Raw genomic sequence first — 17138 nt, forward strand, 5'->3', positions numbered from 1 at the left:
AGATATATTGCTTTGTCGTTATCCACGTTAGCTTAACTTAGTTAACCTTAAATTCCCTTAGCTTAAGAGTAAAGGCTCATGGTTTCATACTCCCCTTAACATTCAAAGCCCCACAGTTTCAAGGCACTGCATGTGAAAAGCCCTTGTAACTTGTCAGTGCTGCATCTGGGAGGACTTCGTTCAGTACAGGGAGCTGTGGCTGTGACTGGCTTCTTCTGCAGCATGCTACTGTGGTAACCAGTGCAATGCAGGGTTCCATCTCTGCTTTCCATTCTGAATGCCTGGTGCCATGCTCCCCTCACCTTATGCTAGAACTGCTGCAACTGCTTCCCAATGGCTTCCTTTGTCCCAGGATCTCCTCTCCCCATTCGTCCTTCACATAACTGACAGCAAAAGTCACCTCTCAGTGGTGCACCTTTATTTAAACAATGGACCCACGTGCCTGGGAGTGGCATTGAAGGCCATCTGTCATGTGTCCCTAACTTCCCTTCCAGACACGCTGCTCAGTGCTATGGCTTGCAGCCTCAGGATGCCTCCTGCCACGTCAAATCCCACCTCTCTGGCTTATGCACCTCCTTTAGCCAAGAACACAGTGCTCCATCCCTCACAAAAATCAGCCTTCAAAATGTACCCCCAAATCCCAACTACTCTAGGAATTTTCCCTTGATCCTCAAGTCAGAATTAGCTGCTCTGACCTCTAAACTCTCAGGATACCTTCTTTCAGTTCCCCTTTCATTCCTCCAGCATTTGAGTTCATCTTTGAACAGTGCTTCGAGACCTCGTGTGTGCATTCAAAGCACTTGGAGTTCTTATAAAAATGCAGATTCTAATTTGGTAAGTCTCGGGACCGAGGTTCTGCATTTCTAACAGGCTCCCAGAGGATGCTGATGCTGCTGGTCCAGGGAACATACTTGAGAAGCAAGGCCTGACATGTTGGTAAGCTCCTCATGGACAAGGTCAACTCCTCTATCTTCCAAACCCTCAGCACAGGGCACTGCTTACCAGGAAATGCTTATCGGACAGAAACAACAAGGGCCTCTACAAAATCAGGCCAATGTCTTGTCTTTTCCAAATGGAAAGTTTCTCAGCCACATTGCTCTTAATTTCTTAAAAGAATAATGACTTCATTGTTTTTGAAAAAATGATATATTTGGCCGGGCGCGGTGGCTCAAGCCTGTAATCCCAGCACTTTGGGAGGCTGAGACGGGTGGATCACGAGGTCAGGAGGGTTAACACGGTGAAACCCCGTCTCTACTAAAAATACAAAAAACTAGCCGGTGAGGTGGCGGGCACCTGTAGTCCCAGCTACTCCGGAGGCTGAGGCAGGAGAATGGCGTAAACCCGGGAGGCGGAGCTTGCAGTGAGCTGAGATCGGGCCACTGCACTCCAGTCCGGGCGACAGAGCGAGACTCCGCCTCAAAAAAATAAAGAAAAAAAAAATGATATATTTATTATTTTTAAAGGTCAGGCAATATAATAAAGTACAAAGAAGATTTTTAAAAAATTATCCAGGATCCCACCACCCAGAAATAAACATCATAATATGTGGTCAGCATCATTCCAGACATATTTCTGCATATGTTCAAAGGAAAAGATAGAAGAATGAAAGAACAGAAGGGCAGGAGGGAGGGCAGGTAAATGTATACATATAAATGGAATCATATCATACATGTTACTGTAGTGAAAGAGCATTAAGTATAAATTTTGCTTGAACTTAACAGAGAAACAGAAATTGAGGTGAAACTGAAGGAACTGTAGAACTTCAGATGAATGGGTCTTCACAAAGAAATAATAGTTTCTAAAAGATCTCTCTAAAGTTAAGAAAAAAGTAATGAAAAACATTAGGATGCTGAAATCATTATTTTTTCAAGTATATATTTCAATTTCAGACTTTAGCTATTGACAAATCTATTCCCCATTATGAAAATAAAGAAATCAGTACTCACACTTCCTCCCAAGTACTGGTTTTGGTTATTTATATTACTACCACATCGTCAAGGTTTCTTTTCCATAACCAGAGTTGTTTAGTTTTAATCCAATACGAAAACAAAATCATTACTGTACTCACCATGAATGCTTTTACCATAGCTTCTTCATTTCTAGGTTTTGAATTCTGATTCATCACTTTGTTGTCTACAAGTTTTCTGGAAAGTGCATGAGTAGTACATTCCCTCAGTTCATTCATATTGAAAGTGTCTATCTGTTGCCTCTGTACAATTTGACTGGCAATACAATTCTTCAGTTACCCCTTATTATACTCAGGACTTCATAGACATTACTGCCTTCTGGCACTGAGTGATTCTTTAAGAAAACCAGGGGCCAGCCTGCCGCCTTCTCCTTTTATGTGACTTGTTCGTTCAGCCAGGAAGGCCATAGGAAACTTTCTTCATTTGCCCGCCCAATCAACAATTATTCACTGAGTGTGTACTATGTACTGGGTAGTGTTCTAGTGCTGAGCACTGGTGGAAATGTCTTAGTGTGGATTATTCCATATCAAATTTTCTTAGAATACCATGTGTCCATTTGAGTTTCAGATTTAAGTATTTGTTCCAGAAAGTTTTCTTCTATTATATCTTAATATTTTTCTTCTTTCTGCTCTGATCTCTTCCATTCTTCGTGAGTTGTTGTGAATATTAAATGACTTAATATATGTAAAGCACTTAGAAAAGTGTCTGACAATTCACGGTAAGATAGTGTTACCAGAGGAAGTGAAGGAAGAGAATTATCTTCTCCAGGAAAACAAGCTTCATTCTTCCGTATCTATCTCAACAATCATTTTCATAGCTGTATTATTACTCATTTCTTTTTGTATAATTTCTTCTAGCCAGTCCACCATGTCCTATTGTATTTTCAGCTGTTTTATTCTAATTTTTTATTCCTAATGTGGCTTTCCTCTTGATATATTTTTCTTTCATTTCGTTTTTGCGTACTGTAAACTTATTTTTCATCTCCTTATGTGGGCTCATAATCTATAATTTAAATTCTTATAACCCAAAGAACAGTGTTTTTTTTCTCTTTATTTTTTTTTTTTTTGAGATGGAGTCTCACTCTGTCACCCAGGCTGGAGTGCAGTGGCATGATCTCGGCTCACTGCAAGCTTTGCCTCCAGGGTTCACACCATTGTGTTGAGGAGCCTCAGCCTCCCGAGTAGCTGGGACTACAGGCGCCCGTCACTATGCTCAGCTAATGTTTTTTGTATTTTTGGTAGAGACAGGGTTTCACTGTGTTAGCCAGGATGGTCTCAATTTCTTGACCTCATGATCCACCCGCCTCGGCCTCCCAAAGTGTTGGGATTACAGGTGTGAGCCACCATACCTGGACCTTTTTTTAAGAGAATGATCATGTTATCTATAATTTCTCTGAGACTATGGAAAATTGTTTGTTTTTGGAGGGTAATACCTTTTGTGATCTACTTCCTTCATTTGTCTTTTGCTATGTTCCTTATACATCTAAGCTTGAGTCCCACGCTGATTCCTGTCTTAATAGTATTTATCTTTAAACAGAGCCATTTATTTATTGACACTGAATAGGATCCATAGAGAGCGCAAACGATGGTATTCTGTAGCTTAAACTTTAGTTCGTTTTCTTAAACTTGCAATCACCAATTCCATTACCTTTGCTGACCTGGGAGTGTATGTTCCCTTGGTTTGTGTGGAGCAGGTCATTGTGATGCACAGAAAAGCCCTTTCACAGGCTGGGCTCCTTAAATTCTAATGTATCAAGCCCCTCCCCCCAAACACACACACACACACACACACACACAAACTAGCTGGCTCACATGTAACCAGGAGTGTCTGTCATCCTGAGCTCCATCCTCCCCCTCATTTCATGATCTGGATCTTGAATGGAGTCCTTACACAGGGCTTATTCCCTGCTCCCACAGCCTGACCACATCGTTAGATCTCATCTCTTTAATTAAATATTGAGTACACCTTTCTAAATTAAGAGACTCACTTTTAGTGAAATCTGTTTCTTGCTCAAGGTCTGAGAAGGTATGTGTCCACTTTCAAATTACCTGTTGTTATCATCTAGATTTCTTGGGGTCTGGAAGGCTAACTAGATTCTTATGAATGCAATGGTCCAAGTAACAAAACCTAATCTAAAGTATCACAAACTCTCCCAGAAGGAAGGAAGGAAGGAAGGAAGGCAGGCAGGCAGTAAGGAAGGGGGGAGGGAGGGAGGGGAGAATAGAGAGAGAAGAAAAGAAAGAAGAAAGAAAAAGAAAGAGAAAGGAGAGAGAGGGCAAGAGAGAGAAAGAGAAAAAGAAAAGAAAAAAGAAAAGAAAGAAAGGAAGGAAGGAAGGAAGGGGGGAAGGAAGGAAAGAGAAAGAAAGAAAGAAAGAAAGAAAGAAAGAAAGAAAGAAAGAAAGAAAGAAAGAAAGAAAGAAAGAAAGAAAGAAAGAAAGAAAGAAAGAAGAAAACAGGAAAGAAGGAAGGAAGGAAGGAAGGAAGGGGAAAGGAAAGGAAAGGAAAGGAAAAGAAAGGAAAGGAAGAAAGAAAGCAAGCCAGCCAGCCAGCCACAGTGGCTCATGCCTGTAATCGCAGCACTTTGGGAGGCTGAGGTGGGCAGATCACGAGGTCAGGAGATCAAGACCATCCTGGCCAACATGGTGAAACCCCATCTCTACTAAAAATACAAAAATTAGCTTGGCGTGGTGGTGCATGCCTGTAATCCCATCTACTCGGCAGGCTGAGGCAGGAGAATCACTTGAACCAGGGAGGCGGAGGTTGCAGTGAGCCAAGATCGTGGCACTGCACGCCATCCTGGCGACAGAGCTAGACTCCATAAAAAAAAAAGGAAGGAAGGAGAGAGAAGAAAAGAAAAAGAAAGGAAGGAAGGGGAAAGAAAAAGGAACATATTGGCTCACAAAACAGTATTCTACAATATTGATGTGGTGACTTCAGGCACAGCTGGATCTAGAGGTTTATATGTCATCCTTGAACTTGATCATTATATTCATTCCTTGTTTTTTTTGTTTATATACCGCTTCCCTCTCAGAACCTTTCTCCATAAGGCTGTGGAAAGGCCACTGTCAACTCCAAGACCATATCATCTTTATAGTTTGCGAACCTGGAGAGAGAGCACTTTCCCCAAAGGCCTTGGTGAAAGTCCCATGGAGGAATGCAACCAGCCTGGCTTGGATCATGTGCCCATCTCTGAATCAACTGCTGTAGCTGGGGCTGGTGAACTCTCATTAGCCAGCCCTGGGCCACATAACCATCCCTGGGAGGGACACAGGGAAGACAGGGCTAGCCTTTCTCCAAATATGGATTGAGCAGGATTTATTACACAATGCAAGAAGGCCTGTTTGTCAGGCAGACCAACAAACATCAAGCTCATACTGCAGCGTAAAGTTTGCTTCATGTTGTGTAGTTCAGGGTCATAGCCATTTTTTTGTTTCATTGATGAAATTTACTTCTCTGTTTTTCATTCTTTGCTGCTTTCATTGAATTACTAGAGAATGCCTTTATGCCTTTAACCAGAAGCCCTCTTTTCTTATTTTTTATTCCAACAATACTAAGAGCACTTGATAGTTTATTAGTAAGGCTTTCAAGCCTTAGTCATCATTGCACAACCTACAGTGAGGGCTAGAAGGAGATGGCAATAAAAGAGCAGAGTTATTTCCATTTTACACATTAGAAAACTGAGCCCCTGAAAGTGTTAACAGACTTGCCACATACAGCTAAATCAAGTGGCTGAGAGAGAATCAAACCTAAGTCCAGAGATTCTGGCTCCTCAGGAAGAGTCCCTGACTCTCCAAAACAATTGGCTGCTCTTGGGCTTTCCTCCTAAAGATCACATTTCCAAACCATGACAGTTTGAACATTTACACAGAAAGCCTTAAAAGATTTTTCAAGCACGTAAAGAGATTCATCTGCTTTGAAAGAGATTCCATGGATGGATGGATGGATGGATGGATGGATGGATGGATAGATGGGTAAATGGGTAGGTGGATAGGTGAATGAATAGACGGGTGAATGGATAAATGGGTGGATGGATAGGGGGATGGGTGAATGGGTGCATGGATAGGTGGATGGGTGGATGAATGGGTAGATGAGTATATGGATGTATGAATGGATGGATGGATGAATGGATGGGTGGATAGGTGGATGGATGAGTGGATAGGTGGATGGATGGGTGAATGGGTTGGATAGATGGGTAAATATATAGATGAGTGGATGGATGGATGGATGGATGGATGGATGGAAGGATGGACAGATGGATAGATGGATGGATAGATGGATAGATGGATGAATGATGGATGGGTGGGTAGGTAGACAGGTGGATGGGTGGGCAGATGAGTGGATGAGTAGATGGGTGAATGGGTGGATGGATAGGTGGATAGGTGGATGAATGGGTGTGTGGGTGAATGTATGGGTAGATATGTCAATGCGTGGATGGGTGGATGGGTGGATGAATGGATGGAGCATACACACATTTTGTTAATGGCGGCTGCATTACTTTCAATCCATATAGTAATACAAAGCAAGTGATGGTGAAGTATTGCTGAGGAGCAAGTCTGCCAGACCTTAAATGAATCCTTAAACGGGCATATAGAGACTATTATAACTGGCACGAGGTTTGAGGATGACAGTTCTATAAGTGCTTGAGAGTGTGTTCTCTTTTGTAAAGTTAAATAGTCCTCTAAAATATTGTTTACAATGATACTTTGCTTAGCAAATCCTTTTTCCACCATAACCAGCATAAAGTTGAACTCCAGTCCATCCCATATCTGAATTATCCATATTTTAAATGAGAGTATACAATTACTGCAGTTTCATGGAAATAAAATGCTCCTTCCTCTCCCAGCCAGACAAACACACATCACCCAGGTGGCCACTCTCACACTGGACAAGCCTGCAAGGTCCCCACACTAGGAGTGTATCCTCACCCACTCTGTCCCCTTTCCACAGTCTACTTACACACTCCTTCTCAACCCTCCCTGCTCCTGCCAGCCCAGCTCACTGACAAGAGTCTTCATTTTCACTTTATGGTCTAAAGATGAAAAAATGTTAATTGAGGGTAGGGCTCTAGCATCAAAACTGGGAATACTCCATTGCATAGCAAAGATCGTTTCTTGGAATTAGTCACTTAAATGTTTACAAGAAACAATTATCAAGTGTCCCAGACTGATTCATTAATGTCATTAATGAAAGAATTGCTAAGAGTTTCCATTTTCTGGTTTGTTTTAATCCTACTATATAAACTTTTTTCTTTTTTGGCACCACTCCAACAAAATTCCACCCAATGATTAAAGGAGGTAGAGATTCATAAAGCAAAAATGTTACTGAAAGTTAACCTTGCCAGGGTACATTGCAAACCCAACTTAGACACAATCTTTATATGATGCAAAAGCCGTCCTAACAAAACACAAAGAAAACAATTAGCGCTATTCCCAACGCCTCATAATTTTGGACAGTGAGGAAGAAGTGCTAACTGATTTGTCTTTTGCTGTTTGTGGGATAAAACATGTAACTGAAAATGCCCCTGAAGTTGCAGAATGAGGAAGACATAATGAACTCTGGCTTTCCAGATTATTCTGCCACATCTGAAGGTTTGCAAATAAACAAATTAAAAAGCTCTTGTCTGGTTTTTCTAGTCAACTTTCATTACTGTAAGGATGGATGCAGCAAGATAAATGTTTCCTTTTTACTTAAATACTGAAAGAAACACAAGTTTTCCTGCTGCCTTTTATGTTTAAGCTCTGAGGTCCATAGCCTATTCTTATTCACCAACTGGAAACGATTTGTCTGCAATGGCCAGTTTGATGTTTTCTACTCAACTCCCAAAGTCCCAATTTGAAGTCGTTCTCTTCCACTTAAGGAGACATTTCATTTTTCCTTTAATTTAAAAAAATGTTCTGAATGCAAAACAACATTACAAGGACTACTAGGTTGCTTAATATAAATTCCGTGTGTGTGACACTCTTCAGGCTGTGTCAGCAGACAAGGTCGGTTCAGCTAAACAAGCTGCCAAGCAGCCACTTGGGGGAAAAGTTTTGAGCATGCTACATGTGTCCAAGCCAAAATCAGACCCAAAATCTAACGTGAGGGTAAGAAATACTTGATCTTAAAATGGCCCATGGAATTTAATCTTGTTAAGCAAATCTGAACCGGGCAGTTATCCATGATGACCCAATGGAAAGTCCTAGAAAAAAATATCTTACACTGAGTGACCTGTCCAGTTCAAGACATTCTGCCTCTCTTAGCATCATTACTGGCTGGGACTGGAAAACAGAGCCTGTTCTCTCCACTTTTTCCCCCATTCCAGCCACCAATTATTCAAGGTTTCTTCAGTAAAACACCAGGGTAAGAATTCACAGTCCAAACAGCAAGCATTTCTCCACAGATCCTGAATATGGTAGGAAGAATGATTCTCAAGGAAATCCTATCTAGGAACATGGTATGAAATAAAGTAATTCCCAATCATTCATTTATGAGGGACTAATGGAGGGATCTCACAGATAACTGAAATCTACAGGACTCTTCTGTTTTAGCCATTAGTTTGCAAAATAAATATTTAATCCAAGATCTACTGAAGAATAAGATAAGTGTCCACTCTTGCGGAGTTAAGGACAGTGAACTAACCCAAAGGGAGACAACAGGAGATTCCACGCCATGCAAGAATCCCAAATAACACACAAATGGAATGATTATCACTCAAGGGACGGCTAGAATAGTCCAACTAAATCTTATTCTGATAGTCCTACAGAAGCAGCACTGTGACAGTCATGAATAAAGGTTTTCTTGAGTATTACATAAGGAATGATATAAAATCAACTCGATTTGGCCATGAGAAGTAGTCTCTCCTATTCGTGTACCCTTAACATAAAATTTGCTTATATAAAAGAGAAAAAGCAAACCAATCATCTTTATAAGATACAGATGAAACTGGTAAATGATATCATTATCCTGACCAGAAAATTAAATAAAAAGAATACTGACCCTCCACTCTTGAGATGAGATGGTAAGGATGTTGTTCCTTTGAACATTTCTTGCTCCTTCATTTCACTGAAGCCTCCATCATAAGTTAGCTGAAGTGGGTGACTCTTTAAGTGGCAAATAGCATTTGATTTTGTTAAATAAATCCCATTTATTTTCACCACAGAGTCCCCCATCATAACTGTTTCTTTGGATTCCACTGTCTTCTTTGCTGTAATATAACCAAGAAAATGTTTTGTTATTCTTATTTTAGGAATCACTACCTTTCAATATTATTTTTCAATCTAAGAATTTATATGATTTTAAAGTTATACATTGCTTATAATTAACTCTGGAATTTTACGGCCAAAGCCTTTCTGAGCATACACAAGACCAGTATCTTAAGCCTAGCACCATCAATTCTGCAGGTAAAAATGTATAGAATCTTATCTCTATCAGCTTAGAGTCTACCTGAAGGCAACCTCTCGACTTCAGGCTTATAAACTACCTGGTCCACAGAAGTACTCCTGTGTTCCATAACAGCAGCTCTTCCTCCTGAAATTGATCATGGAATTTTTCATTCAAAAAACATTTACCGAGTGGCTCCCCCATATCAAACACTGTCCTACGCATTTGGTGTGCATCAAAACAGATCCCTGATCTCACAGGGCTTACATCCTAATAAACAGAAGACAAGCAACCACCATAATAAATAAGGTATATATTGTGTTATAAGATAATAAGTGCTATGGGAAAAAAGCAAAGTATAAAAGTGGGGAAGGGTCAAGGGGATTAGGAACAGGGTGGGTACAGTAGGGTAGGGAGGACAAATCCTTCCTGGGATGAGGCATCTAGCCACCAGGGTCAGTATTTTGAGCAGAGAGACCAGCTGGTACAGAGGCCCCAAGGTAGGCTGAAGTGCGGGACTGTTCAGCACCCACTGTGCCTGGGGTGCTCAAGGAATAGCAGGAATGCAGTGTGCAAGGAGGCGAAGAGGAGGAGAGGTGATTAGAGGGGTGAGGGGTGGACTGTGGAGGCCTAGCCTAGTAGACCACTACTCTGCAATGGAAAGGAGAGGGCACTGAAACACACCTCTAAAGAGGGATAAGATAGAGTTGCAAGAAGACATCATTTTTGTTTATGACTCCAGATTCTTAGACATATAATAATATAGCACTTCCCTTATCAGCAAATCGGTATTAGGAATAGCTTATTGTCTATGCTGCTACAAGGCTGCAGTCTGTGAGAAAACATTTTGTTAAAGGGGAAGAGAGTAAATCTCCCATAATACAGTGTGTGGGGGGTAGGGATGAGTTTCATGTAGAAAAATACCTACTGTTTTGCAAGATTTTTCAAAATGACTCAAGGTTTCCTTTCCTTTTCTGTACTTATTAAGAAACCAACAAACCAATAAAAACTAATAAGAACAAAACCACCTATTCTACCCCTCTGACCAAACTCCCTGCTTTCAAAACACTACATTTTAAAACTTAAAGGAACCTTAGAGATTCTAGGCTTATTTTTTTCTTTTCAGATGAGAAAATTGAGAACTCAAAGGTTAAATGACCTAAGGTCACAGGGACAGCCAGGACCACAGGGTGGGAAGAACACAGGCTTTGGCTCAGACTTGGGTTTGAGTGCAGGCCCCCCTGAGCACCGGCTCTGTGATGTGGACGCTCAAAACACACCACCTTCTGTGGTCCCCACCTCTTGGGGATGTGGTGAGATTTAAAATGATGTGGCCTAGTAAAGTGACTTATATGGTGCCGGCACACTCAAAACCTAGAAGTTATTGTCATTATGATGATTGGAACCCAAGAATCCTGACTTCTGGGCTAGGGCTCTCTCCATACCACCACACCACCTTCAATGACTTTACTACTGAATTATGAAGCACACATTCTGTTTCCGATTACAAAGTATTTTTAGCCTATCGTTCTCTTTTAGCATTCGTTTCTCTTATTCATTCACTGCCTGAATATTTATGAAGCTCCCACCACTATGTGCCAGGTGCTGTTCACTGCACAGATGAAGCCATGGTGAACAAGTCCTGGCCATCATGGAGCTTCTAGAAGGGAAACCCAACCATACCTATTGGTCGAGGAGCTACACCTGTCTATCTTCAAATCTACTGGAGTAAGCTTGTCAGTTATTACTACAATGAAGAGCTGCCCTGGGGTAGCTCCAGGTGGGGGGGCTGTAACTCACTCTCATTCCTGATGAATGTCCCCGATGAAACTGAGCATGTGTAACTATGGTCTGTATCTTCTTGGTAGATAGTAGAAGCACACTGTATGAATTTTGTAATGGATCATGGGTAAACTTCAAAAGGAAACAGCTCCCAGCAGCCTTACCATGCAGGACCAGTTTAGTTTCACAAATATTTATTTGATATCTGTTATATACCACACCCTGTTATAGACTCTTGGGCAACAAAAAGAGAAAAACACTTTTCTTAACGACGTTGCTCTGTCTAGTAGGGGAGACAAAGGGGGCAGATGTGTAAAGAGATAAATAAATGAAGCCCAGTGTGGCCCCAGTCAGGTAAGGAGGGGGCAGAGAGAGTGAAGAAAGCTTGAGGGGTTAGGAGTTGGTCAGAGAAAGCTTCACAGAAGAGGTGGGGGCTGAGAAGCATTCTGAATGGTTAATAAGAGGTAAACAGCTTGAAGAAAAGAGAACAAAAGTCTGGAGTGAAAGCCAGCTTCAAGTGTGTATTGCCGGTACAGTCAGGCAGGGCCCCACTTTTAGAAGGGCCCACACTTGTTTTAAGGCTCTGCTGTGGCTATCTTGAAACTCTTAATAATCTTTGAACAAAGGGCCCCACATTTTCATTCAGCATTGGGCCCAGCAAATTACACAGCAGGTTCTGCCTGAGGTTTGAAACAGCAGGGTGGGTGTAGGGAACAAAAAGGGGTTCCACCCTGCCGGTGCACCCACCGTGAGGGGGCAGGCCCAGGACAGGCGTGAGCAGAGCCTGGAATGTTGGGCTGGGACTAGATCACAACACAGCTGTGCACTTGGAGGAGCTAGGACTTCATCCCCCGCCACCCCCACCAGAGCTCAGCAAACTACAGCCCCACCAAATCTGCCCCACCTCATTTGCGTGTAGCCTGCAAATTAAGAACGGTTTATACATTTTTAAATGGTTAGAAAAAAATCAAAGAAAGAACAATATTTTTTGACAAATGAAAATTACATGAAATTCAAGTTTCACCGGCCATAAATTGGTGGATGGCTGCTTCCACACTACAATACAAAACTGAGGAGGTTGAGCAGAGACCACAGGACCAGGTCTAAAATATTTACTATCTGGCCCTTTACAGAAAAAGTTTGCCAGCTTCCATAGTAGGCTAGTGTTTTGCAAACTGTTTTCCCAAAAGACAGATCCCACAGTCCAGCAGGTTTGTGAAATGCTATGTTGAATTAAAATTAAAAGATTTCTTTACCAACACTTTAATACACATGTGCACAGAGACTCTCCAAGAAGATGAGGGGTAGGCAGTGTTTCCCTGACCTATTTGAGCACTGAAGCTTTTTCCAAAGAAAAGCTATTAACATTTTGCCAAAAGTGTTCCCTGGAGTTCCCTGGAACTCAGTTTGGCAAACACTTCTGTAGGCACAGCGGGGCCTCTGAAGGGTTTTCAGCAAGAGGATGGTGCAATCTGATCTTTATTTGCTTCCCGACCTCTTGTGCTTTATGGAACACACAGAAAATGATCATTTTTCATGGTCCCCTGGGATAAAGGGATAACGCCTGCTGCTCATAGCCATGTCGTGTTGGGAGCTCAGCATCCTCAGGCTCCACTGGCTGTTCCTCGGGCTGAGGGCCTTGCATCCACCGACCTGCAGACCATCACAGCACCCCAGTGAGCAGACGGTGGTTTAAGAGCAGCAAAACAGGATGAGGCAAGAGGGATGGAGGCACCATAGCAATGGTGAGGGAGAATGCAGACTCAAGAGCTAGTCAGGAAGCACATGTAGGGCTTGGTGACGGACAGTTTGACAGGGATGGCTGAGGAGGTGGTACTGCTCTCAGGCCTCTTGTCTGGCTTAAATAACTGGGGAAGCATTCACAGCTGTGCCGCCTCCAGCCAAAAGCCCTATGTGAACGCAAAGCAGTTATACTGCTGGCCTTGTGGAGATGACTACACAAATCTCTTCCTCTTTCACTCTCTTAAAGCAGGAATTCCAAACCTGCCACCACACCCTGGCCCTGCCTGTGGGGTAGTGTCAGTCACAAATGACTTCACAGCAAATGAAGGGATGCTCTCCTTTTCTACAGTCTCAGTTACCCCACAAAACCTACCTCTTCTAAACAACAGAGAGGATCTGAAATGAAACCCAGGGAGCTCCTATACAAATGACAATGATTCCAAGGCTGGAGAGCTCAAATATTTTTTATAACTTTATAATTGGATGACATGTGCTTTTAAAATAACAACGAGTTTCTGCTGCCAGTATTTCCTGAATGCTGGCCCAGACCTCAGGGATGACCTGAATGGTGAAGAGGGGTGCCTGCAAACAGGGTGGATAAAAGAGCCACGATGAAAACATGCTTCAGTGCACCCTGAAGGTGTGAAGCTGGCCTCAGTGCTGGGAAATGACAGCTGCACAGGGCATCTCCCAGAGCATGCAGACAACAGTCAGGTACCCCAGGGGGGAAGGAGCTAAGCCACTGGGGAAGCACTGAGGAGGAGGATGGTGGGCAAAGCACTCATCTCTGTGGTCACTTTCACATCAGTGCAAGCAGCAGGGTTTTCTAGTGTGCACTCCCAAAAGTTAAAAATGCATGAAACACACACACAGTATTCAACCTCACAAGCAAGAACACAGAATGAAAAACAAGGTAGGAGTCCTCGCACCAATCCTGCCATCCTGTTCATAAGAAGTGCCCTTCACCTCCAGGTCCCAGCCCCCACCATCTTGGCAAGCTCTTTGCTCCTGCAATTACCAACCCTTTCTGATTTACCTGAGCTGACCTGGGACTCTGGGGGTGGAGGTTTTGAAAAGCTCCTCAGGCGATTCTCATGGGCAGCTACAGTTGAGAACTGCTGTTGTTGAAAAAACACACGTCATGTTGCCTCTCCCTTTTGTAACCCCTACCTTTTCACTACAAGTAGAACACAGCTGGGTATGTTTCCCATGTTCCGAGGCCCTGGGCAGTTCTGTGGCCTCAGCTCCCTGCAACTTCCCTTGATCAGTCACTTTCCAGCCACCGGACCTCCAGGTCCTCCACTACCGGCACTTGCTCTCGTGCCTGGTCATTGCACTCGCTTTTCACGTGGAGACTTGGTCCATGGATTTTTACACAGCTGCCTCCTTCTCATGAGTCACCTTCCTACTCAGCTGCCAGCTCCTCAAAGATATCTTTCAGAGCCACCTGAGCTAAAGGAAACTAACCCACCACAGTCACTCTCAAGTCCATTATCTTGTTTATCTTCTTCAGAGCATTCATCAGCACTCAAATTATCTTATTTGTTCTCCTGTTATTGTCTATCTCCTCTCACTAGATTGTAAGCTCTCTGAGGGCAGAACTCCGTTGGCCTAGAATGGTGCCTGGCACTTAGTAGGAGTTCAACAAATATCAGACTGACTGACAGTGTAAGAAAGGAAACAAATTGGGACATCGAGGTAAAGCAAGCTGCCTGATGATATACTTGGTCACGGCATCACTGTGTGAGGCACACACCCTGCACATCCTCATTGTCTTGTCTTTTCTCTTCTCTTCTCTTTTCTTCCTTCCTTCCTCCCTCCCTCCCTCTCTCTTTCCTTTTTCTTTTTTTCTCTTTCTTTTCCTTCTTTTCTTCCTTTTTTCTTTCCTTTCCTTTCCTCCTTTCTTCCCTCCCTCCCTTCCTCCTTGCTCCATCCTTCCTTCCTCTCTCCCTCCCTTCCTCCTTCCCCCTCTCCCCGCTTCCTCCCTTTCTCTCTCTTTCTTTCTTTCTTTCCTTTCTTTCATTCTTTTTCCTCCTTTATTCTACCTCTTCAGCCTCATCAGGGACCAAACAGGCAAGTGAATGGCACAAGCCGGGGACATGGTGACTGCAGACCATATCCTGGCCACAGAATGGGGGTACCACTCAGCTCCAATCACGCCCCATTGTGGCCACATGGAACGGCGACCCAGTGTTGCCAGATTTTCTGATTTTTCACAAGGAGTCATAAATCTGGATTCTTCCATGAGATTCTTCTACTTTTTAAATGTTGGAAATGAATTTAAAAAAATACTTGTCCATCAAGTATGATGCTCAGGTGGGGGCTGTGATCTTTGGTATGTATCTTCCAGGCTCTCCCCATCTCTCAATGACTGTAAGCGTATCTCTCTTCATCAAATCTTGCTGATGGAGGGAGAACCAGTTCTGTCAGCTCCTGGTAAAGTGGTTTCCCAACTTTTTTTGACCACACACAGTCAGAAATCGTTTGTAATATGACCCTGAACACACACTGAAGACCAAAGTCAAGTCTCCTGAAGCAAAACTTACCCCTATTGTGTGTTATGTATTCTGACATTTTCCATTATATTCTATTCTACTTTATTTTTTTAAAACGCTGGTGTGATCCACTAAATTGATTGTCATCCCACTTCTGGGTCCTTTTCCGCAGTTTGAGAAACCCTTAATATGCCCTGGATGGGGAGTGATTCCAACTGCTGGTGGGACTCCTCGGGCTGTGATCTTTAGCCTCTCTGTTCCCAGGTTTAGGTGCCTGGCAGCATTCTCAGGCAGTAGGAAAAGTCCCATTTGAATTTTGCTTACATGCTCACATGGGATCAGAAGGGTATTTTCAAAGAAATAACCTTAATGAACATTGTCAGAATCTTACCATTTTTGTTAATTTCTAATAAAATTAACAACTTTTTGAACTCTAATTTAAAAATTATTTATTTCTGATATACATCAACTATCCACTAGGAAATACTTATCCTAATGTTCTTTTTTTTCTTTTTTGTTGAGATGGAGTCTCACTCGTCACCCAGGCTGGGGTGCAGTGGCACGATCTTAGCTTACTGCAACCTTCACCTTCTGGTTTCAAGCAATTCTCCTGCCTCAGCCTCCCGAGTAGCTGGGATTACAGGCACACGCCACCACACCTGGCTAATTTTTGTATTTTTAGTAGAGACAGGGTTTTACCATGTTGTCCAGGCTGGTCTCGAACTCCTGATCTCAGGTGATCTGCCTGCTTTGGCCTCTCAAAGTGCTGGGATTATAGGCATGAGCCACCGCGCCCAGCCACTTATCCTAATTTTCTTTTCCTACCAACTGTGATATTTAGGTATTCCTTATAAGCACCTGGAAAAATATATGCACAATGTTTTTTAACCAGCTTTTTCCCAATATTAACTAACTCTTAGTTAATATAAAGATATATTAACTCTTTATAATATATATAATATAATATAATATAATATAACTCTTAGTTAATATAAAACTAACTCTTAGTTAATATCCAGGGTTAGGAAAAATCATATAAAAATAGCTTTTGTGTGCAAATTCAAGAAGCATGCCTGTCCCCAGAGATTATAGGATGTTACATGACCTTACAGTCAGAGGGAAGAAGGGATCTGTCCGGCAGAAGGGCCCCCTGGGAGGCAGCCCTGAATAAGCGAGCCCTGGCACTGCTTATTCTTCTAATCTTCGCAGAGTCCACTGGGGGCTTAGGAAAGGAAAAGCAGGAATCCTCCTCTCTGGTGGGAGATGCTGGAACTTTCGGTTTCTGGAAAGAGATTTTTTAAATAATTAGAATGACTTTCTGTGTCTCAAACACTTACCTCAGAGCTAGCCTTCCAGAAGAGCATGAGGCCTATCTGCCTGGCTTCATCTTGGCTTCCTGATTCTACCAGCTCACTGGCTCATCTTACATAATGTGATATATGTAGATATAAAGCATTTTTTAATTGTTTTTCTCAATCATATTGTATTAACTGCTCTACTGTGCTATTAGCATACTTGAGTAAAACAGTTTACACATGCTAGCAACCAATATTATCTGTATAAAAGACTACAAAATTGGCTGGGCGCAGAGGCTCATGCCTGTAATCTCAGCACTTTGGGAGGCCAAGGCAGGTGGATCACCTGAGGTCAGGAGTTTAAGACCAGCCTGACCAATATGGTGAAACTCCGTCTCTACTAAAAATACAAAAATTGGTTGGGCATGGTGGCGCATACCTGTAGTCTCAGCTACTCAGTAGGCTGCGGCAGGAGAATCGCTTGAACCCAGGAG

The 17138-nt window shown here is 42.6% G+C and overlaps 1 protein-coding gene across 2 annotated transcripts in view; it reads right to left on the reverse strand.

Annotated features, from left to right (window-relative positions):
- Nucleotides 1-17138, reverse strand: part of ARMC2 (armadillo repeat containing 2) — a 130295-nt gene that overhangs the window by 93083 nt on the left and 20074 nt on the right. For both annotated transcript variants that reach the window (XM_011952823.1, XM_011952822.1), the window contains 2 exons: nucleotides 16460-16631; nucleotides 8946-9153 (listed from right to left, as the gene is read on the reverse strand). In XM_011952823.1, coding sequence (XP_011808213.1) covers nucleotides 8946-9121 — 176 coding nt within the window. In that variant the 5' untranslated portion in view covers nucleotides 9122-9153; nucleotides 16460-16631. The remainder of the gene's footprint in view (nucleotides 1-8945; nucleotides 9154-16459; nucleotides 16632-17138) is intronic.

The sequence above is a fragment of the Colobus angolensis genome, unplaced genomic scaffold, assembly GCF_000951035.1.
Source record: "Colobus angolensis palliatus isolate OR3802 unplaced genomic scaffold, Cang.pa_1.0 Scaffold35, whole genome shotgun sequence".
NCBI classification, from domain to species: domain Eukaryota; kingdom Metazoa; phylum Chordata; class Mammalia; order Primates; family Cercopithecidae; genus Colobus; species Colobus angolensis.